This window comes from Lithobates pipiens, unplaced genomic scaffold (assembly GCF_037356315.1).
Source record: "Lithobates pipiens isolate NorthernLeopardFrog02 unplaced genomic scaffold, aLitPip1_a1.2 Scaffold_16, whole genome shotgun sequence".
Classification (NCBI taxonomy): Eukaryota; Metazoa; Chordata; class Amphibia; order Anura; family Ranidae; genus Lithobates; species Lithobates pipiens.
Window position 1 is genome coordinate 303,387,725 of NW_027507748.1, and position 24,831 is coordinate 303,412,555.

The following is a 24,831-nucleotide window of genomic DNA, read 5'->3' on the forward strand; positions in this document are numbered from 1 at the left end:
TTTCACTTTTTTAATTGAATTACTGAAATAAATTAACTTTTCGATGATATTTTAATTTTATGATACACCTGTATGTAAAGAGCTGCATAAATTGACAACGCTACAGTAATAAATAATATACAGTGCATTCATAAAGTATTCAGACCTCCTTCACTTTTTTAATTTTGCTATGTTGCAACCTGATACTACAGTTGTAAAGTGCTTTTTTTCTCATTAAACTGCACTAAGTACCCCTGAAGGACAACATGAAAAAAAAAAACATTTTAGAAATGTTTGCAAATATATGAAAAAGAAAGAGATTATCACATTGGCATAAGTATTCAAGCCTTTTGCAAATATATTTGAGATTTAGCTGAGGTGCCCCCCCCCCCCCCCCCATTTTTGCTGATATGTTTTTCAAATTAAATTTACTGAACATGATTTGGAAGGGCAGACAGTTCTCTATAAAAGGCCTCACAGCTGACAATGCATACTGTATCAAAGCAAAAGCCATGATGTCAAAGGAACTGCCTGCACAGCTCAGAGACAGGATTATTGCAAGCCACGGATCTGATGAAGGCTACAAAAGATGTCTGCTGCACTGAAAGTTCCCAAGAGCACAGTGTCCCACCATAAATCTCAAATGGAAGATGTTAGCCACAACCAGTACTGGTCATCCGGCCAAACTGAACAATCGGTGGAGAAGGGCCTTAGTAAGAGAGATGACCAAGAATCCGAGCTCCAGAGATTGCTTCAAACAAAGTATGGGGTCTGAATGCTTAAAGTATAGCTAAAAGCAAAACGATTTTTTTCGTTTTTGATCGAGTGGAGAGTTTGTCCGTTTTTATTGTGGTCTGTTTCCCTGTTAAGGAGATTCACCCTCTCTAGTTGTCCTGTTTACCAATAACATTGAAGTGAAAGTAAAAGAAAATCCCAAATTCTGGGTTGTCCCTAGAAAAGTAATGGGGGGGGGGGGGGATTTTCCAATGGGAACATTCTCAGCTTTTTGGCTATGGGACAGGAAGTGAAGGGAAATCTCCACAATGGCAAAAATCTGACAGGGGTTATAACCCTTCTTTGCTCTATCCAAGATGAAAAAATAGGATTTTTGTACTCACTGTAAAATCCTTTTCTCTGAAGTTCATTGACAGACACAGCACCTTTAATCTTGACCTTAGGGTTATATCGCCACCGTCAGGAGAAGACTAGGCAGAACATGTAAAAACAGCAAAACTGCACAGTATCACCCAGAGGGCGGTCCTCACTCTGCTTCCAGCAGCTCAGTTCGTCAAAAAGCAGTACAAATATAGATAGGAGGGGTGGGTGCTGTGTCCTTCAATGAACTTCAGAGAAAAGGATTTTACGGAGAGTACAAAAATCCTATTTTCTCTTTCATTCATTGAGGGACACAGCACCTTTAATCTTGACCTTAGGGACGTCCCCAAGCAGTGTCAAAAAAACGAGGGGTGGGAACAGCAAGAAAATAAACTCCACCCATAACAACCAGAACTAGGAGTTGCAACCTTAAACAGCCTCCTGCAAAACCTTGTGGCTGAAGTAAGCATCACATAAACCTTGTAAAGTTTTGTGAAAGTGTGACCAGGTTGGCGCCTTGCACACCTGGGAAACAGACGCTCAATGTCGGAATGCCCAGGAGGCACTGACTGCCCTGGTCGAATGTGCCGTGACAGGAAAGGGGAGCACCCGCCCCCTTAAGGCATAAGCCTGAACCACGATCTGTCTGATCCACCTAGAAATGGTGGCCGACGAGACTGCCAGGCCCTTCTTCGGACCAGCCACCGATATAAACGGCGAGTTCAACCTCCCAAAACGAGCCAAAGCAGACAGATACACCTGCAGAGCCCGGACCACATCCAAAGAATGCAAAGCAACCTCTTTGGGATGTGACGGCCGAGGACATAGGGACAGAAGTACAATGTCCTCATTTAGATGAAAGGCTGAAACAACCTTGGAAGAAATGAAGGCTGCGGACGCAGCACCGCGTTATCTTTGTGGAGAATTAAGTAGGGTGACTTGCATGACAAGGCCGCCAACTCAGAAACCCTCCTGGCAGATGTAATAGCCACTAGAAAGAGAGAGTGTCAATAAGGGGATCTCCCTAATGTTTTCAAACGGGGTTTCTGAAGCACAGAGAACACATGATTCAAATCCCATGGCAGCAGCGGTGATCTAGCCGGAGGGGCCACATGCCGAACCCCCCGAACAAACTTACTCACCAATGAATGAGTCACCAAAGGTCGCTGAAAAAAGACAGCCAAAGCCGATACCTGCTCCTTAATGGTGCTTAATGCAAGTTTCTGATCCACTCATCGCTGCAAAACAGCAGGATCCTGGAAACTGAGTATATGCGAGGACGCCCCCCCATCTCCTCACACATGGAGATGTAGGCCTTCAACATACGATGATAAATCTTCTAAGATGATTTCCGTGCCCTCAGCATAGTGGAGATTACCAAATCCGACAGACCTCAGTCACTTAGCACCTGGCTTTCAACAGCCATGCCGTTAAAACCAGCGACGGTAAAGCAGGATGAAGTATTGGACCTTGCAACAGAAGGTCCTCTCGCATCGGCATCTGCCAAGGAACATCCACCACCATTCATACTATGTCGGCGTACCAAGGACGTCAAGGCCAATCTGGGGCAATCAGAATCACTGGAATCCCCTCGTCCTCCACCAACGTGTCTGCCACGTCCGCCCAGGGATCTTTTGATCTGGCCACAAACCTCTGTACCTTCCCATTGAGTTCAGAAGCCAAGAGATCCACATCTGGTGTGCCCCACCTTAGGCAAAGGAACGGAAATACATCCGGATGCAGCGACCATTCCCCCTGGTTCAGCAGCTGACGACTTAGGTAGTCCGCCTGCCAGTTTTCCTACGCCCGGAATGTATATGGCCGACAAAACCAGCACGAGCCGCTCTGCCCACTGTAGGATGTGAGCGATCTTCAGTGCTGCAGCCGAGCTCCTTGTCCCTCCTTGATGGTTGACATACTCCACCGTGCAGGTTTAGGAGATATTTCCAGTACCTACAGGTATATAGGATTACCTGTAGGTAAAAGTGCTGTGTAAGGGTTTACATCCACTTTAGAGTCCATTCACACAGGGGCAACACAACGTCCAGCGTGACTTTGGGAGGAAACTTGGACACGACTTGAGTATGAATCACAGCGTGACTTCAACACGACTTGGGGCGACTTACAACAAGACTTCTAGTTGCCCCCAGGCCAGGCGACTTTGGCTTTGGCCAATCACAGAATAATCAGCTCTCGAGGGGGAACTCAATGCCAAATGTTAAATAAAAAACCGTCATGGGTTCCCCTCCAAGATCATATCAGGCCCTTAGGTCTGGTATGGATTTTAAGGGGAACCCCCTACGCCGAAAAAACAGCGTGGGGGTCCCCCCAAAATCCATACCAGACCCTTATCCAAGCACGTAGCCCGGCCGGTCAGGAAAGGGGGTGGGGACAACGAGCACCCCCCTCCTGAACCGTACCAGGCCACATGCCCTCAACATGGGGGGTGGGTGCTTTGGGGAAGGGGGCGCCCTCCCCCCACCCCAAAGCACCTTGTCCCCATGTTGATGAGGACAGGGCCTCTTCCCAGCAACCTTTTATCTGAATACAGGAGCCCCCTTTAATAAGGGGGTCCCCAGATCCCGGCCCCCCACCCTATGTGAATGAGTGAGTATGGGGTACATCATACCCCTACCCATTCACCTGAGGGAAAAAAATGCGTCAATAAAAAAAACACACTAGACAGCATGCCCTGGGACTGTGACGTCATAAGGGGCGGGATCACTGGGTAACATCACCCGGTGACCCCGCCCCAAGCCTATAAGTTGTTGCGCAACTCGCACACGGCATTACAGCGGGAGGGAGCGTTGTGTCAACAATGGAAGAAGAGAAGAAGGATCAAGACGACGGAGAAGACCAGGCCACCGCTAGCAAAAGAGCAGAACATAGCGGAGGAGCCCGTCAGAACTGGAGAGCGCCCCCCTTCCCCAAATCACCCACTTCCCATGTTGAGGGCATGCGGCCTGGTACGGTTCAGGAGGGGGGGCACTCACTCGTCCCCACCCCCTTTCCTGACCGATCGAACTGCGTGATGGGATAGGGGTCTAGTATGGATTTTAGGGGGGACCCCCGCGCCATTTTTTCGGCATAGGGGTTCCCCTTAAAATCCATACCAGACCTAAGAGCCTGGTTTGCCCCTGGAGGGGAACCCATGCCGGTTTTTATTATTTTCTTGTATTTTCTTACTTTTCCTGTAAATTTGCTTCAATATAGATGGAGATCCGACTTGGAGGCAACTTCCATTGAATTCTATGGGTACAAATCGCCTAGAAGTCAGACTGAAGTAGTACAGGAACCTTTTCTGAAGTCGGAGCGACTGCAGTAGTGTGCATTAAGATGGATCCAATCACTTACATTGATTTTTTTTTCATGTAGCACGACTTGAGGTGACTAGGGGTGACTTGGGTCGATTTGAAGTCGGATCCAAAGTTGCCCCTGTGTGAATGGACTCTTAAGTACATGTGATATTTCAGGGTTGTTTGTGTGTATTGTTTTTTAAATAAATTCACAGACATTTCTTAATTTCTGTTTTTACTTTGTAATTATCCGATTTTTTCCGACGGATTTTGTCCGAAACTGGTGTTGCCTACACACGGTCGGGCAAAGTTGTCAGGAAAATGCGATTGTTTGGAACGTGATGATGTTTGTTCGTTGCGACGGGACTACGTTACGGCCAATAGCTTTGGTCTCGTAATTTGATCTGAGCATGCGTGCCACTTTGTCCGATCGGAATTCTCTACAAACGATCGGAAAAAGTCCGATCAGATTTTGTTGTCGGAAAATTTGAGGTCCTGCTCTCAAATTTTCCGTCGGAATTGCGGACCGTGTGTACAGGGCGTAAGTGTAGATTAATGAGAAAAAAAATGAATTAAAAAAACTGTAGTATCAGGCTGCAACATACCAACATTGAAAAAAAGTGAAGGGGGTCTTAATACTTTACAAATTCACTATAGTATAGGCAGGGAACTGGGCTTGGTTAAAATTTCAGGTGACAGGGTCCTTCTTCTGAGAAAACTTGAGGACTTTTGGATAAATACTTTGGGCATGTGTAACCAAGAGGACTTTATCATGATTATGACTTATTTTAATGTATTTGAGTATAATGGACTGCAAAGTAAATAGGGTGCAAAGTGGATACTCCTGCGCTAAAATGGATTTGTAAATATATTTAAATAACAGGTGCTGCATACACCGTATGGACCAAACTCGTGTCCAAAATTTGTGTAACGTGTGAAGGGGAGGGGGGGGGGGGGGGTGGTGTTGAATACAGCAGTAAGGTAACTATTTACTCTTACCACGGGTGTCAGTGACGCTGAAGATCTATTCTTGTGTTCGCACTTAAAGGCACAGTGTCACCTAAAAGCCAAAGACAGCGATACACAGTGTTCCAGCGAAACACTTTGCACGTTTGCACTTATATTGCACATTGGACTAAGGATTTTAAAGTCCAATACCGCACTGAACATTGGTTTAGTTAGACAATTTAAATTATTATTTTTCTGTTGGTTTTTATAATTTTAATTTTATTGTCAATCTGTTTTATCTATTGCCATACCAGTCACTATATGAACCATTCACGCATGCGTTATATATTTTGCACAGTGATATAATCACCTATAGTTACACTCTTTATGTGGATATTATCTATATCACCTAGTAATTGGTTTACTTATTTTGCTATTTGCACAAGTGTCATAATCACTATATCTTTTGCACATATTTATTAATTAATTTTTTGCTTATTCTGCACTTTACCTACTATTGCGTTGTATATTAGGTAGACAACTGTACTATTCCGTTAATATTGTGTTAACTTATCACAAAAACACATTAAATAGGAGCGCAACATCACCCCCCCCCCCCCCTTCAAAAGTAAATAGGGTGTTTGGTACAGTTATTTTTATGATGATATTTATAATCTTTTTACTATTTCAGATATCTCACTTATTTTGTACTGAATACGTTTGCTAATTACTGTGTTTGAGATCAGTCTCATTTCCCTTTAAGTTGGAGCAATTGATTTTCACATATGTTCCTGATGACGTTTCCCGTCTGTTCCTATATATACATTGTGTGAATGAGATGTAATCAGTTTCTAGATTAGAATCTGTCACTGTTTCTTTTTAGATTAAATAAATTAATAAAGTATGCTGCAACCCTTTCTGTGGATTATTTTATATTATATACACACACATTGTATATATTACACACGCTAACATAACGAAGTGTAGGCAACCCATTGTGTTCCAGAAGCCTGAAAAGAAGATGGCATTGGCAAATTGTGAAGAGGTGTATTGTTGTAAGTAAGATGTTTCTGGGCATATCTAGTTTAGGTCAGCAGCTGGTGCGATTCAGAGCTGTTGGAAAGTCTACTTATAATAAACAGCTGTTTGCATTCATTTTTAAGGGCTATGTCACTTAAGGGATTTTGTAGCAGTTCATTAGTAGTGGGTACAGCATCCCTTTCATTGTTAGAAAAAATAAAAAAAACAACCTTCAAGGCAGAGATCTGTAGTCTCCTGTATGTAGTGCTTTTACAGCAAGAATCAATTAATCTGCATGAGCACAGCTGCAGCTTTATGTAATGTGCTGAAATGTATTACTAATTCCTTCCAGCAGGTGTCTCTAATACGCAAAGAGATCTGAATGTGATCACAAAGCATATGCTTCCTAGAGATGGCATACGCTATGCTGTTTACCATAAGGTACTGAGTTCAGTGCAGGATGAGATGGGGACAACTCACAAACCGTGGTTACATATCTAGTGTGGTTTCTTGTCTAACAACCTCAGGATGTTTGAAAATAAAAACAAACTGTAGGAGGAAGAAAGCGCTGTTGAAAAGTTGCAAAACTGTCTACAGATCATGCAATACATAAGCATTTCTTTTTATGGTATACTGTAGATGACTGACAAGTTCCTCTATCCAATAGCTGATTTTTGTTTCAGTAAACATGAACACATACTGAGCACAAAGAGCCAGGCAAAAACACCCATATTGTAATGGCATGCAATCCACAGCTAAATGCCCTAAAAAAACAGGGAGTTGATATATGTGTAGGTATTTATATAGTACCTTAAATATAATGTACATTCACATCAGTTGCTGCGCTCAAAGAGCTTATAATCTAGGACCGTTATCTCACACACATGTACAGGGGTCAATTTAGTGAATTGCAGCCTACGTTAAAAAGGACAAGGGGCCAGCGGAAATATTTTCAGATTTTCTACTTCTTTCCTTCGAATAGCCTTTTAATTCATTAAAAATAATTGTTAAAATACAGTGCTTCACTCCAACATGCATTTCATTGCAAAAACAGGAGATGTGAGATGTGTCTGCACCAGTGGCGGCTGGTGAACTTTTAGGATTAGGGGAGTCAGACCCCGCTCCTCCCTTTTGACCCCTCCCCCATATTTTAAAAAACCCCACCCCTTATAGAATCCACCCACTCCGTCCCCTGTATTCCACTAGCTTCCACTCATAGCGTTAGGAGGATTTAGCTCAGCATCACAGGACAGAGTATACAGCCCCTGCACCACAGGACAGAGTATACAGCCCCAGCATCACAGGACAGAGTATACGGCCCCAACATCATAGGACAGAGTATACAGCCCCAGCACCACAGGATAGTGTATACAGCCCCAGCACCACAGGATAGAGTATACGGCCCAAGCACCACAGGATAGAGTATACGGACCAAGCACCACAGGATAGAGTATACGGCCCAAGCACCACAGAATAGAGTATACGGCCCCAGCATCGCAGGACAGAGTATACAACCCCAGCATCGCAGGACAGAGTATACAGCCCCAGCATCACAGGACAGAGTATACAGCCCCAGCATCACAGGACAGAGTATACAGCCCCAGCATCATAGGACAGAGTATACAGCCCCAGCATCAAAGGACAGAGTATACAGCCCCAGCATAAAAGGACAGAGTATACAGCCCCAGCATCAAAGGACAGAGTATACAGCCCCAGCACCACAGGACAGAGTATACAGCCCCAGAATCCCAAAACAGGAGTATACAGCCCCAGCACCACAGGACAGAGTATACAGCCCCAGCACCACAGGACAGAGTATACAGCCCCAGCAACACAGTACCGAGTATACAGCCCCAGCACCACAGGACACAGTATACAGCCCCAGCATCACAGGACACAGTATACAGCCCCAGCATCACAGGACACAGTATACAGCCCCAGCATCACAGGACAGAGTATACAGCCCCAGCAACACAGTACAGAGTATACAGTCCCAGCATCACAGGAAAGAGTATACAGCCCCAGCACCACAGGACACAGTATACAGCCCCAGCATCACAGGACAGAGTATACAGCCCCAGCACCACAGGACAGAGTATAGGGCCCCAGCATCACAGGACAAAGTATACGGTCCCAGCATCACAGGACAAAGTATACAGCCCCAGCAAAACAGGACAAAGTATACAGCCCCAGCACCACAGGACAGAGTATACAGCCCCAGCATCACAGGACAGAGTGTACGCACCAGAATCACAGGACACAATATACAGCGCCAGTCACCCAGTAATATCATTATTGGGTTTTCAGCTTTTTAATGACCATGTTCACCACTGTTTCAGGGCTTACAATCATATTCAACAGCTATTTTATGCCTGACAAATGCTGAGGAATATCTCCTAAGGGGTGATAAACTAAGATGACTATTTATTTTTTATATACTCCTGACCAATATTAACCACTTGCCGAAAAGCTCACGCAGATATACGGAGGCAAGTTGGCAGTGCTGGGCAAAAAGCTATACCTGCTCGGCAACTCGTACAGTCAGGGTGCACACTGCAGCCGGCACACTCTTCCCTCCTGCTGCACACTGCGAGAGCATGCCCATGGGTCGGGCAGACTTGATGTTTTCCGGCGACCTGCGATCACCTAGTACAGAGGCAGAATGGGGATCGGCCAGTGTAAACAAGGCAGATCCCAGTTCTGACAGGGGACATGTCAGAGATCTTCTGTTCCCAGTGATCGGGAACAGTGATCTCTGTCATGTCCCAGTGAGCCCACCCCCCTACAGTTAGAAAACACCTAGGGAACACACTGAACCCCTTGATCACCCACTAGTGTTAACCCTTTCCCTGCCAGTGTCATTTTTACATTGATCAGTGCATTTTTATAGCACCGATCAATGAAATAATGTCACTGTCCACAAAAAGTGTATTATTGTCGCTCTTTGTTTATAGCGCAAAAAATAAAAACCGAAGAGGTGATCAAATACCACCAAAAGAAAGCTCTATTTGTGGGGGAAAAAGGACATCAATTTTGTTTGGATATAACATCGCACAACTGCGCAATTGTCAGTTAAATTGATGCAGTGCCGTATCACAAAAAATGGCTTGGTCATGAAGGGGGCAAATCCTTCCAGGGCTGAAGTGGTTAATCATCACCCACATAAACATGTCTCTTTTAGCATTTCACTAGCGATAAAAATAGTTGGTATTCAACAGTGATGCACTGACACAGATAATAATTTTGTAATGAATGTATTAATGCTGCGTAGACTATAACTGGAACAGCAATGCATCTGACAAAGTCACCAACAGCACCCTTTATAAATATGAAAAATAAGATAATTTTTTTTCTCTTTTGTCAGTCTGACTGAGACTGACAGAAGCTACCAATTCGGGATTCTGAAAAACAAAAAAAAAGGCACCGTTCCGGCCGTGCATTCCATCCACGGAGCTGCGGTATCACTTCCAGTTCATCACTAGCACAGAGAAACCGGAAGTGACGCCATGGCTCGGAGGGGAAGCACCTCCATGTGCTAGGGCGGTGCCAATCAAAAACAAGGCAACCAGAATTGCACTAAGATAGGAGAGTTCAAGCACATTGCATTGTGCCATAATGCAGGACAAGACATGGCAAATTAATCGTCTTGCCACGCATCCCATAGTACACTGTGTTCAGGTACCAAAAGGGCCCCCTTTTTTTTTTCTTTTTTAACACCTTGCCATCTGACATCATATGATGTCGTCAAAGAACGGCTATCACGCCGTGTTGCTAGGACACAGCGCTACCCTGATCTCTGTAAAGAGCCGATGGCGTGGCTCTTTAACCATATGATCGGCTGTGATCACATGTAAATATGGAAGTGCCTTTAATTGGCTCTAATCGCCTCACACTGACAGAGTGTGTGGTGAGGAGAGCCGATCAGTGGCATCTCCTTGTAGGGGATAGCAAGACAGGTAATCAAGGCACTGATTATCAGTGCCCTGATTACAATAAAGCGCCAGCATTGCCAGGATTCAGTGCACACCAGTGCCACCAGTCAGTGCCCATTAGTGATGCCAGTCCGTGCTGGCTTTCAGTGCTGCCTATCAATGCCCATTTGTGCCGCCCACCAGTGCCACCCACCAGTGCCACCTATCAGTGCCCATAAGTGTGGCATATTAGTGCCTCCTCATCAGTGCCACCTAATCAGTGCCCATAAGTGCCGCCTCATCAGTGCCCATCAGTGCAGCCTCATCAGCACACATCAGTGAAGTAGAAAAATGATTTATTTACAAAATTTACTGACAGAAACTAAGAAAAACATAGTTTATGTTTTTATTAGTTTCTGTCAGTAAATTATTTTTTTCTACCGCCAAAAGAAAGCTCTATTTGTGTGAATAAAATTATAAAAATGTCATATGGATACCATGTAGCATGACTGCGCAATTCTCATTCAAACTGTGACAGCACTGAAAGCTGAAAAATTTCCTGGGCAGGAAGGGGGTGAAAGTGCCCTGTATTGAGGTGGTTCAAGGGCCTTTTTTTTTGTGACTAGCTTTGGGGGGGAGGGGGGCGCGGCGCCCGTGCACGGACTGGCCGCCTGCCACTGGTCTGCACATTTTGCTTATAGACCAATTACGAATACCAAACTCACAATCATACTATCACATACCAGATCATTTTTTCCATTGACCATATAGCCGACACCAGAAGGGAAAATATTGCAAAGATTCTTTCAGAAAAGTACATCTTTATGAACAGCCTTTACTTTTTACTACTGTTGGTGGGCAAGATGAGGGTATAGGCCTACTTTAACTACTTCCTTACTGGAACAATTCTGACACTTCTCTCCTACATATAAAAATCAGGATTTTTTGCTAGAAAATTAATTGGATTACTTGGGGTAAATTTTATTATTTATTTCATAAAAATATTTTTTATGCTGTCTCTTTAATCTTTATTTTGCTCAACTTTATTGCTTGTTCAAGCGATCCTTTGTGAGGGCCGTGACAGGTCCTCTTTTTGGAGAGATCTGGGGTCTAAAAGTAATAGTATTTTAATAGTTTTTCTGGCCTCCAATGCAGCCGAGCAGACACAGATCAGTCTGAAAGGCTGCTCTCCTGCCCGATAATGGCCAGGTAAACAAACCTAAACCGGAAGTGACAAAATCCTTGTTGTTTCTGGTTTCTGGGGTCACAGAGAGAAAGGTACGCCGTCACTTCTTCTCTCTCTATTTACTGATGTAGTAATGGAGATGTCACCGGCCGGTGCGGTCCCATGTTCCCCGATCTGGAGGAAGTGTCCTGGAAAGGCGGCGGGAGGGGCACCCCCTCCCTTGCCTATAAAAGCGATTGAGTTGCTGCATAATCACTACAGAACACTGCATCGCTGGCTGTAACGTATAATACTGGGATAATGCCCGTAGCTGCAGGACATCATATGCCCTCCACCCATGGTTAAAGTAATATTATACTGGTTTAAACAAAACAAATTTAATTCTAGTATGTATTCTTGACTCAAAAAAATTACATTGTATTGCTCTCAGCCTCCTCCAAGTTTTTTCTTCTTTTGCTGCTGTGATCTGGCTTTCTGTTAAAGGGTAGCTACATTATTTGTTCTTCCCTCTTTCAATGTATGTAAGAACGTAGTCACCCTCTCTTGCTTGCTCCTGGGTTGCACTAGGGACTGTGGACTATGAACTGCAGAATTTGTAGCGTGCGTAGAGCAGTGCATATGATGGCAACAGCACTGCTCGTTCCAAAAGCAGACGTTCAGCAGCTCAAAAGGGATGTTAGAAGGAGGCAGAAAAACACTGAAACATTTAGTTAAAAGAAGTTTTACAAGACCATTAAGTAGTAGGCATATTCCACTTTTTGAAAAATAAATAAATGCTCCCACATGGATTAAAAAATCTGCATTTATTATTTATTTTTGACCCAAAGCATTGCAACCGTGATCAGTGCATGTTGGGTACAATGCACAGGCTCATGCAGATTATTCCTCCAGTTACATGTCCGCACTGAGGTATACCATTGGTTATGGAGCTGAAGTATCAGTGGACTACAAGTTTGGCGATGTCACCACAATTGTGTTCCATTGACAATTACAAGTCCTACTACCTCAGTGGAATATGGTATTTGCAATCGTTCTATTCAAAGATCTCTGTGAATGGATTAAGTGGCTGTGTGGGGGTAGAGCCATGCATAGCTGCATCAAATTAAAAAACTAACAACAGCCTGCGTAGAGAAGAACTTCCAGATTCAGTAAGGAAGGGAGGCGATTTTAAAGTGGAGGGGTGGGTCTATGGACTCTGGTCAGGTTAACAGAACTGACTGAAGGGGTATTTTAAAAATGACCAGCAATGTGATGAACGGACCTTTGACCATCAATGCAAGAAGGGTCTAAGAGGGGTTAACAGCATTGCTTCTGATTATCAATGAAGGAGAAATTTAATAGCATAACATTGACCAAATTGTTATTATCGTGATTACTGGCACCAATGATAGGGTGCCAGTAATCATATTGTGGTGAGTGACACATGCTGGGATTTATTACTGAGGTCACTTACACTAATGATGGGGGTTATTTTTGCAGTCACTAACATCAATACTGGTGGTCATTGACATTAATGAAGTCATTATTGCGGTCACTGACATCAAGGTGGAGGGGTCATTTTAAGTCAAGACCAATATTCAGCACAATGCAAGCTCTGTGCAGTTTTTCTCCAGGAAGGGGATTTGATGTGTCAGGGGGGTGGGAGGGAGTTGTTTTCCACCCCCCCAAACAAAAACCCACCAGCCGCCACTGGACTGCACTTGTCATAGTCCAGGGTAATAACACTTGGAAGAGACAATGCATCTGTCTTTGGCCCATTGCAAGTTTTTATTGATGTTATAATTAATATATACTAATAGAATAGAAAGAGCAGCAAACAGCTAGATTCATAACTGGAATATATGTGAATACGCAGAAAACCCTCTCAAACAGTACTGTTAACTTTTAATCTAACTTATTTTACCGCAGTTAAAGGAATACAACGACCATCCCAGTCTGTGATTGGATAATGAAGGAGCAGCAAAACACTAAATAAGATTAACCTGTTAAAGTGGTAGTAAACTCTGTTACACCACTTACACCTACAGGTAAGCCTATACTAAGGCTTACCTGTAAGTACTGTGAATATCTACTAAACTTGCACTGTTTAGGAGATATTCAGAGTGCATGCAGACGGTGACCTCACCCAGCATACAGTGCCAGACCTTCAGAGCCTGTGCCATAAACGGAGGCTCCCATATGCATGCACGGGAGTGACGTCATCGTGCCCCTGGCCACTCATGTAGCTGAAGGCCGAGGACCCGGAAGGAAGAACGGGAGAAGATGTCAGCACGGGAGAAGATGTCAGCCCCCTCAGTGGTGACAGCATGGCGCTGGAGGGTTATGTTCTAAGGTAAGTTTCTCAACAACTGCAGCTTACTACTGCTTTAACCTGCCCTTTATGTATTGGTGAATGCATAAAGCTTGATTGTACAAGGAACTACAACAGGCTAAAAGAAAGGCACACTTAAATATATTTAGGGTGTTTTTGTTGGTTATGTAAAGGAGTACTTTATATCTGCATACACGTTTGCTTTAATACAAGATGACATAATGCCTTACCTTGACTCTTATCTCCTTCTGTTCTACTAATTTTTCCGATATTTGTTGGTCATACGCTCCAATCTGAAATAAATAGGGTTACTAGAGCATTAGCAAGTTTAGACTCAAGAAGTATTACAGTTAATGCAATTTTATATTTTTTACAGACAAAAAATAAAATCACTTTCAACAGCATCTGTAGAAATATAAGATGTATAGATATTATAATTGACCTGATTTAGCAAGCAGTGATACCACCAAAGGCTTGCTAAAGTGCTTTCCCTAGCAAAACAGATAAATCCCTTGGAAGGCCCCTTAGGCTAGGTTCATATTATAGCGTGTAGGGAATGAGTGCAGAATCGCATGTGTTCCCGACACACAAGGGAAACGTGCTGCTCTTTAGCAGACGAGTGGAGTTGCCATTAAGGCCATATGCACACTGTATTCTTTGTGATGCCTTTTTTCCTATAGGAGTTTAGCAGCAGAAAAACACAATGAAAAGCCATGTTTTTGAATGTGTGTACAGGCATCTGGCGGTAATGCATTCTATTGGACATAATTGTCATTTATTCTGGCTCGTAGAATGTATTAATGCACAAACACATTAACGCACGTTCATGTGCTTTTGAGCATTTTTATGCTCAAAAGCTCCACTTCTGAAGTGACTTTGGTAGTTGGGGGGGGGGGGGTTCTGCCTCTAAACGCCCCTGTCTGTACACGCCCACAGTGTGCATGGAGACATTGGCTACTATTGAGGGGTGTTTAGAGACAGAAAAAAAAAAAACTTTAATGGCTGTAAAAGCAGCGTTTTTAAACTCGAGAGTAAATGAGTCCTTAGACTAGGTTCACATTATAGCACGTCAGGAACACGTGCACAACTGTGCGCTTTCCAACATGCAACATGCAACGTGCAAGATCCGTCTGGAAGAAAATCACCTGGCTTTTAGGAAAAAACTCAAGACCTTCCTCTTTTAGCAGATGATCAAAGCTCGCCACAGCGCCTAGAGGCGATTCAGTTCGCATTGTGCGCTATACAAGTATTTCATTCATTCATTCATTCAAGAGAAAGGCGCTGCTCGTCAGCAGACGCACGGGGTTGTCATTAATTCCTAATGGCACCCCCATGCATCGGCAAAACACCTGTGCTTTCACGCACGTGAAACTGTATGGTGCCTTGGCATCATGCGGTTCCAAGTAGGGTGATTTTGAAAACGGGTCAGGGACTTTTTTGCCCCCGCGTTTCTGTGGGTAGGGCGGGCCTACTGAAATAAATTATTATTATTATACAGGATTTATATAGCACCAACAGTTTGCACAGCTTTACAACACGAGTGCAGACAGTACACTTACATTACAAATCAATACAGGAGGGATCAGAGGGCCCTACCTTACCTCCAGAATGTAGCCCGTGGTGATGTAAACCAAACCTTAAAGTAGAACTATAGGCAAAACTTTTTTTTTCCTTTTGGATAGAGTAAGGGAGGGTATAACCCCTGTATGTTTTTTTTTGTTTGTTCCATTAGGGAGATTTCTATTCACGTCCTGTCCCATAGCCAAAAAAGGAAGTGAGAGGCAATCCCTTTAAATTAAGGGAATCTCTTGTAGACCCCCAGGTCACCAGAACTAGTGTCCCCATTAGTAGATTTCCCCTCTATTACTTTTCTGGGACAACCCAAAATTTGGGATTTTTTCTTTTATTTTCACCTTTAACAATAATGGTAAACAGAGAGGGTGAATCTCTCTAAAAGGGGCACAAACAGCAATACAAACTGACAGGTGTTCTAATCCATCTCCTCTCTATCCAAAATGAAAGAAATAGAAAAAGCCTTTAGTTATAAGCACACCATAAAAACTATCACAGTTGCTGGGTTAGCGACATTGTGTGCATTATTAATACCCACGTTTTTTCTTTTTATTGAGATCGTTTTACAACGTAACAGTCAACATGCTGTCACACTATGGGGAGGTTTTTGACTGTTTGTTTTACTACTTCTCGTGAGAGCAAAGTCCCAAACTGAGAGGTTCTGTGCTAACCAACCAATCTATGCTCCTGTTATCAGAGCCACAAAAATAAATTACATTTACATAATCAGTGAGTTTTATTCCCTGAGGTGTAGCACACACATACATACTGCTGGAAAATCATTGAAACCACCAAGCTACTACAGTGATCAAACACACACATACAGCATATACACATACATACAGCACTAACCTAAATGATATACATAAACCCTCAAAATCTTAGCTCTTAACAAGTACAAATAAATGCAGTGCCCACAGTGTATGAATACACTATCCAAAATATAAAATCAGTGTCCATTCAAACTCCTATGCAATTTGCCAAATAGTGAGGAACAAATTAGATGAACTCAATGTTCAATCACATTACAAAATCCATCAAACCCTGAAATTATTATTTGTGAAAAAGGTACAAAACGGCCATTAACCTGTAATGTAAAGGTGCACTTGCTGTAAGATGCTTGTTTTTTTGCGTCTACCAATCATAGATGATATATGTTGCCAGCACACCTACAAGTTTGTTTCAAAGTGCACAGCTCTATTTTCTCGTATGATCGAATAGAAAAGCAACATTTCGAGACCATGCAGGAACCCTTCCCCAGGTATGTGATGTCACTGCCTGACAAAGAGTCCCTGTGTGACTTGCTTTTCTATGTGATCATGCAAGAATTAAGAGCTGTGCACTTTGAAACCAATTTGTAGGTGTGTTGGCAACATACTTCATCTATATTGTACATTGTGACCAGACAGAAATTATTGCATTACCCTTTAAAGTGGTAGTAAACTTGTTATTTTTTTTTTATATGGGCCCCCTTTATCTTTATGCCATAATTTGCTAGTACGCACTGCATGCTAGCACATTATGACAGACTTACCAGTAAGAAGGAGCCCTCCAGCGCTTCACAGCGAGTGCGGGGGCGCTTCCATGTTCACCTGGTCTTCCTTTCCAGGTTCACTCTGTTCAGGTTTTTGAATGGGTGGGTCACGTTGATGCCACTCCTGCAGGTGCTTTAATGTACTCTAAACTCAGTGTAGTTTACCGCTGAGAGACAGGAGAGGTTCTCTTCTGCCATTACAACCCTGTCTGTCAGCATTTTTTTACTATTTCTAAGTTTAATATAGTTTAAATCGCATTGGGCAATTACAGTATGGTATGTGAAAGGAATAAATCCACATCTACAGTACCCAGCATTGAAATCCCCTTGTGAAAAGTGAACTTGCTGACTCCAATGATCTCTCAAATATAAGCAGGGAAAACCTGGAGATAATCTAGTTGTTCCTTCTCTTAACCTCAAAGTGAAAATCATAAACAAAAATATACTACAGTATTTATTTCTTATACAAACATTTATATGAGGTGCCTATTGATCCTTCTAACCTGCATTCATTAGGGAAAGCCCGATCTCCTGAGGAAGTCTCATGACATGTGATGCAACACATAGAGCAGAGCTGGGTGTCATAGAAAGGATGTGATCAGACACATTACCACAACGGTGCTGATCACTGAAAAAGAGAAATGGGAATTAGTGTTTATGCGAATTGCCCTGGGTGTACCACTGAATGCACAAGGTTATGTAAGTGTATCCTGGTTTCAATAAACGGTTGATTGTACATTTTGCGCTATGGAGTGATTATGCTTTCTTTTTTAGTTACAGTGCCTCCACTGGAGAAAAAAGGAGGAGAGGAGAGGAGAGGAGTAGCTTTGCCTTGTGCCTTATGTGAACTCTAGTAATAGGTCAGAATCTGAAAAATATTGGATTGAGGAAAACCAGAAAAGGATCGCTTCTGCTTTGGAGATTTGTGAAGAGGGCATCACTGTTCATTTTTATCAACTAAAATATTTTCATCAGCTGCATGTTTTCAGTGACAAAAACTAAGCGAAAATAAAATGAGAATCAAGTCAACTGACGAAAACTATACCGAAAATCAATTCCAAATATTGCCAACGAACGAAAACGGAATGAAAATGCAAGGGAGGGACATTTATCCACCTGAACTGCTTTCCTCTGAGCTCTGCCTGCCTGTTAAAGCCCCAGCCCCTCAACAAGCTGTATTGGCTGAGAGACGCAGGCTCCCTCTGTCTGCCTGCTGCATGGGACTTCTGGAAAAATGCCCTGCAAACCACGTGGTGAGTGTTTTCCTTCTCAGCAAGGTAGCAGCACTTAGCCTCCCCAGACCACTTCTCTGCCCAGTGCACTCCCTCACTTCCATTTACTTCCTCATCCCCACTACATTTTAAATTTTTACTTCAGGAGTATATAATAAGTTTAAACACTTATGCCGCGTACATACGAGTGGACTGTATGGCCTACTTAGTCCGCCGAAACACATTTCAGCGGACAGTCCGCTCGTGTGTGGGCTTCAGCGGACTTTTTCAGCGTGCAGTCCGGCGTACTAAGAATTTCTTTTTTTTCGAAATTCTGTCCGTCGTACTCGCATTTCGGCGGACAATCCGGCCGTGTGTATGCCAGTCCGCCGTACTTTTGAAATGAGCGGACTTTTCCCGCCCGGAGAAAAGTCCGCTCATTTTGAGCGGGTATCCAGGTAGGCGGGGCCCGCAAAGGAGACGTCGCTGGCCCCGCCGCCTGGTATGGACTTAAAGGGGAACCCCAACGCCGAAAAAAATCGGCGTGGGGGTCCCCCCCAAGTCCACAACAGACCCTTGTCCGAGCACGCTACCCGGCCGGCCAGGAAAGGGGGGCGAGCGAGGCCTCTTCCCGACAACCCTGGCCGTTGGTTGTCGGGGTCTGCGGGCGGGGGCTTATTGGAATCCGGGAGCCCCCTTTAATAAGGGGGCCCCCGGATACCGGCCCCCCACCCTATGTGAATGAGTATGGGGTACAATGTATCCCTACCCATTCACCTGTAAAATAAAAGTACAAAAAAAAAAGACAACACACGAGATAAAATACTTTATTGCACAGCTCCGGGGGTCTTCCGTCTTTGGGGGTCTTCTCGCCGGACTCCTCCGCTATCTTCTTATAGCTCTTTTGCTAGCGGAGGAGTCCGGCTTTCTTCCTCGCCGCCGGCCTCTTCTCCCGACTTCGGGGGTCTTGTCCCCCTCTTCGGTTCTTCTGCCGGGCCACCGCGCCTTCTTATAGCTCTTTTACAGGCGGTGGCCCGGTCTTCTGTCGCCGCCGCCGCCTTCCGTTCTTCTTCTTCTTCTCCTTCTCCTTCTTCTCCAGGAGATGTTGACTCGACGCTCTCTCCGGCCACAATGCCAGGGCCGCGCTGCGCGGCCACTTATATAGGGACAAGGGGCGGTGTCACATGGCTTTATGTCACATGGGTTGGTCACATGGGTTGATGTCACATGGGGACTATGACATCGTAAGGGGGCGGGGTCACCATGTGACACCAACCCATGTGACATAAAGCCATGTGACACCGCCCCTTGTCCCTATATAAGTGGCCGCGCAGCGCGGCCCTGGCATTGTGGCCGGAGAGATCGTCGAGTCAACATCTTCTGGAGAAGAAGGAGAAGAAGAAGAAGAAGAAGAAGAACGGAAGGCGGCGGCGGCGGCAGAAGAACCGAAGAGGGGGACAAGACCCCCGAAGTCGGGAGAAGAGGCCGGCGGCGAGGAAGAAAGCCGGACTCCTCCGCTAGCAAAAGAGCTACAAGAAGATAGCGGAGGAGTCCGGCGAGAAGACCCCCGAAGACGGAAGACCCCCGGAGCTGTGCAATAAAGTATTTTATCTCGTGTGTTGTGTTTTTTTTTTGTACTTTTATTTTACAGGTGAATGGGTAGGGGTACATTGTACCGCATACTCATTCACATAGGGTGGGGGGCCGGTATCCGGGGGCCCCCTTATTAAAGGGGGCTCCCGGATTCCGATAAGCCCCCCGCCCGCAGACCCCGACAACCAACGACCAGTGTTGTCGGGAAGAGGCCCTTGTCCTCATCAACATGGGGACAAGGTGCTTTGGGGTGGGGGGGCCGCGCGGCCCCCCTTCCCCAAGGCACCCCCCCATGTTGAGGGCACGCGGCCTGGTACGGCTCAGGAGAGGGGCGCTCGCTCGCCCCCCTTTCCTGGCCGGCCGGGTAGCGTGCTCGGATAAGGGTCTGTTGTGGACTTGGGGGGGACCCCCACGCCGATTTTTTTCGGCGTTGGGGTTCCCCTTTAAGTCCATACCAGGCGGCGGGGCCAGCGACGTCTCCTTCGCGGGCCCCGCCTACCTGGAGACGCACTCGAAATGAGCGGACTTTCCTCCGCGTGTGTGGGCGAGTCCGTTCATTTCAAAAGTAGGGCGGATAGTACGGCGGACTTAGTACGCCGTATTAGTCCGCTCAAAAAGTGCCGTGTGTGGGCAAGTAGCCCGTTCGGAAATTCCGACGGACAGTCTGACATACTTTTCCGCCAGACTAAGTACATCATACAGTTTGACCGTGTGTACGCGGCATTACGGTTCCAGTGCCGCATGGAGTAACGGCATTCTCCTCAGCTCCCGCATCTAGACCCTCAGACAGGCTTAAAAAAACCTGCCCAACCCTCATCTGCCACTCGCAGCACCCCGGGTGACTCCCTGCTCACTCAGGAACCGATTTGTCGAAGAAAAAAAAAAACAGCTCACGGTCACAAACGGCCCTCCTGCATATCGAGGCCCCGGGCTCGGTCGTGTCGGAAGACGCAGCTGATGAACCAGCCATGGAAGTGAGCGGCTTCTCAGCTGTTCCTTCCTCACAGCTTATAGCTAGGGCAGTAGCAGCTTCACAGTCCCCCATAATAACTGCCTCAGTAGAAAAAGCAATGAATGCAGTATAAAAAAACTGGAGGAACACACCACCAAATTGAAGGAAGCTGAAAGCCGTCTTTCTAATGTAGAAGAGGAATTATATCAAGCACAAGCTACGGAACAGGCACCGGACAAAACAAACCAATATGTGCTCCAAATATTAAATTAATTAGAAAACAGGTCCAAGGAAGGAGCAATCTATGTTTCATAGGTATCCCAGGGTCCCTCCAAGCATCAGCTAATTTTACGCCAGATATATCCCAAAAGCTTTAGGCCTTCCAGGTAAATGCACAGTTGAATGGGCCCACCGTATGGGAACTTTTACCATAGAGTGCAAGACTCCCCGCCCGATCATCACAAAATACCTGCATTACTCTGACAAAACCTCCATCTTACAAAGATTCAGACAGTCCAGATCTCTTCAAATTGATGGGATGAAGATCCTAAGCTTTGCGCCCTACTCCATCGAAGTATCCAAGAAAAGAAAAGCCTTCCAGCATGTCTACGTGGAACTCCACCAACGACAAGTGAAATTCACCCTGGCTTTTCCTGCAATCCTCTGCCTCAAAGCCCCCAATGGAGATCAACTCTCCTTCCGGGACCCCTCTGAAGCAGAAGTCTTCCTGCACACCCTACACGCAGATCTCCACTTCAGCTCCTCATCCAGGGTTGCCCCAAATAATCATCCACTGGGCCAAAGAAGCCCCAGGAAGGTATCTCCAAAATGCTTCAGGTCCTCAGGACCCAATCATGGCAAAACTCCTTGTTGACTCGGTAACCACATACACCCTCCCAAACCACAGTTGGGCGATCACAAGTTTCCTTTTTAGGCCACCCAAACATGGGTCTCACCTTCTCTAATGTTACCCACTATTATAGCCTCCATCAAATTTAGCAGGCATTGTTATTATGTTATTATATTTTATATGGGACACCACCAACCTTACTACATCCTTAGTTTATTGACTGTGTCCCCCATGGTCTTCCTGCATACAGTCAGATCTCTCCCTCATACATACGGGAATAATGCTACGAGAACGATTTCTCCTCAGTATGGGCAAACCTCCATTGCATGTTTGGGTCAGTACTGGGAGCTGGCCTATACAGTGTTTCCATGCGGAAAAAAGAGAAGTTCACTCAATGTTTTGTTTATTGTTTATTCCGTATTTCTAGCTCTCCAAATAATAAGTTTGGAAATTTTAGAGAAATGCTTAAATAATGCATTACAATTTACCTAAACCCATTAGATTTTAGTCAACTAAAATACAACTAAAAAGGTTCAGATGACTAAAATATGGCTAAAACTAAAATGGCATTTTAATCAAAAGACTATGGCTAAAACTAAAACTAGATTTGACATCAAAATTAAAGCCCCATACACTCTATCAGTTTTTCTGCCGTTTTTGGTCTTCATATTTACCAAAACATTGTAGTGCAAGGGCCTGCCTGATTGCATACAAATTGAAACTCCTAAGGTTTGACCTCATATTATATGGTTTGGGTAAATCTGAAGGAAAAAATCAGCAGGAAATCTGAAGTGTGTATGGGGCTTAACACTGGAGGACATAGAGACTTTTGAGCACAACATATACAGTATCTCACAAAAGTGAGTACATCCCCTCACATTTTTGTAAATATTTTATTATATCTTTTCATGTGACAACACTGAAGAAATGACACTTGGCTACAATGTAGTGAGTGTACAGCTTGTATAACAGTGTAAATTTGCTGTCCCCTCAAAATAACTCAACACACAGCCATTAATGTCTAAATTCCTGGCAACAAAAGTGAGTACAACCCTAAGTGAAAATTTCTAAAATGGGCCCAATTAGCTATTTACCCTCCCCGGTGTCATATGACTCGTTAGTGTTACAAGGTCTCAGGTGTGAATGGGAAGCAGGTGTGTTAAATTTGGTGTTATCGCTCTCACTCTCTCATACTGGTCAGTGGAAGTTCAACATGGCACCTCATGGCAAAGAACTCCCTGAGGAGCTGAAAAAAAGAATTGTTGCGCTACATAAAGATGGCCCAGGCTATAAGAAGATTGCTAAGACCCTGAAACTGAGCTGCAGTATGGTGGCCAAGACCATACAGTCAGTGCCCAGATCATACGTGGCACACTGCATCAAATTGGTCTGCATGGTTGTTGCCCCAGAAGAAAGTCTCTTCTAAAGATGATGCACAAGAAAGCCCGCAAACCGTTTGCTGAAGACAAGAAGACTAAGGCCATGGATTACTGGAACCAAGTTCTGTGGTCTGATATGACCAAGATAAACTTATTTGGTTCAGATGGTGTCAAGCATGTGTGGCAGCAACCAGGCGAGGAGTACAACGACAAGTGTGTCTTGCCTACTGTCAAGTATAGTGGTGGGAGTGTCATGGTCTGGGGCTGCATAAGTGCTGCTGGCACTGGGGAGCTACAGTTCATCAATGGAAAAGGACCTGGGGGTCCTAGTAGATGACAGGCTCAGCAGTGGCATGCAATGCCAAGCTGCTGCTAACAGATCAGACAGAATATTGGCATGCATTAAAAAGGGGATTAATTCCAGAGATAAAACGATAATTCTCCCGCTCGACAAGACTCTGGTCCAACGGCACCTAGAGTATGCTGTCCAGTTCTGGGCACCAGTCCTCAGGAAGGATGTACTGGAAATGGAGTGAGTACAAAGAAGGCCAACAAAGCTAATAAAAGGTCTAGAGGATATTAGTTATGTGGAAAGGTTGGGAGCACTGAACGTATTCTCACAAGCATTTCGACAAACAACGCGCAAAGATCAGCAACACATTACCCCAGCAATTTCTCCATGACCAGTTCCACAGGGACCAATCCAGGAATATCTAACCATCCACCCCATACTTTTAAAAATTTCAACGGGCTTCCTCTATGTTGGTAGATAAGCCGTTCATAGCGAGTGGTGTCCAGTGGTGGCTGGCGTTCCATTTTTTGGGGGGGCGGCAAACAAACCCCCCTGCCAGGTCCGTACTTACCCCATCCAGGTCGCAGCTTCCCCGGCTTCTCCAGTCTTAAGATCCACCCCCTGTTCTGATTGACCAGGAGTAGAAGCCGGAAGCCAATAGCAAATATTGATTCACTAACGTCACAAGTGGGTGGGTTCAGGGCGCAGTGCTCTGCACCCTGAGCCTAACTTTTTGTTAAGCCAATTAGAGCCTCAGACTCTAATCATGTGCTTAAAAAAAACTCACAGAAACCCATGAGTCCGGTACCCCACATGTAGATTAGGGGGCAACACATGGAGATTAAGGGAGTGGTGCCCCCGGGCCTCTTATGGACTGGCCGCCACTGGTGGTCACCATATGAGTTACCCATTCTGTATGGGTGGGAAGGGAAGCACTTTTCCAGTGAAGCAAGATGACTCCGCAGGCATTAAACAGGGCCTTGGAGATTGCTTGCTTACACAGCACCTATCTTCAAACTTCATGCTTTATTAGTGTGGGAACATGTGGTGTCAGCAAGCAGCTGACAATAATGATAAAAATAGTAATTAGGAGGTAGCGTGGTGTATACACACTCATAAATACGGGAAATATACTCACTTTCTTCTGATACCAAGATATTGCATCTCTGTTGTCAGCAGCCATCCTTCTATCCTTTCATTGGAACTTGTGTCTGTAGAATGTAGAACACAAATCATGACATGGTGCAGATTGGTTTAGAAACTGTAAAAAGCAAAACTGTATCCAGTCTATTTATTTTATTGTTTAATAAACACTGCAGCAATTTACAGAGGGCAGGAAAGTAACAAAAAGTGATGCTAATCAATGAGTAAACACCAAAAATCGGAATTTCGCTCAATTTATGTTATATTATCTACACTTTGCAATAGGGCTGCAACTAACGATTATTTTCATAATCGATTAGTTGACCGATTATTGTTTCGATTAATCGGTTAATAACCTTAAAAAAAAGTGTGGTGTATAATTTAGTTAATATGTAAAGTTTTTAAAAAAAAGGCAATTTATTCTTAAATATCTCTATATGCAGTGGTAAATATAAATAACTATATGGTTAGGGAGCAAAATATCTAATCCACTGAGAATAACAGACAGAAGAGAAATACTGTATATATTAGAGGAGATATCTACTGTATACACTATTAG

At 44.5% G+C, this 24,831-nt stretch overlaps 1 protein-coding gene across 2 annotated transcripts in view; it reads right to left on the minus strand.

Annotated features, from left to right (window-relative positions):
• PHTF1 (putative homeodomain transcription factor 1) overlaps positions 1-24,831 on the minus strand; it is a 214,143-nt gene that overhangs the window by 169,354 nt on the left and 19,958 nt on the right. For both annotated transcript variants that reach the window (XM_077481561.1, XM_077481560.1), the window contains exons 2-3: positions 24,268-24,340; positions 13,977-14,039 (exon numbers count right to left, since the gene is read on the minus strand). In XM_077481561.1, coding sequence (XP_077337687.1) covers positions 13,977-14,039; positions 24,268-24,312 — 108 coding nt within the window. In that variant the 5' untranslated portion in view covers positions 24,313-24,340. The remainder of the gene's footprint in view (positions 1-13,976; positions 14,040-24,267; positions 24,341-24,831) is intronic.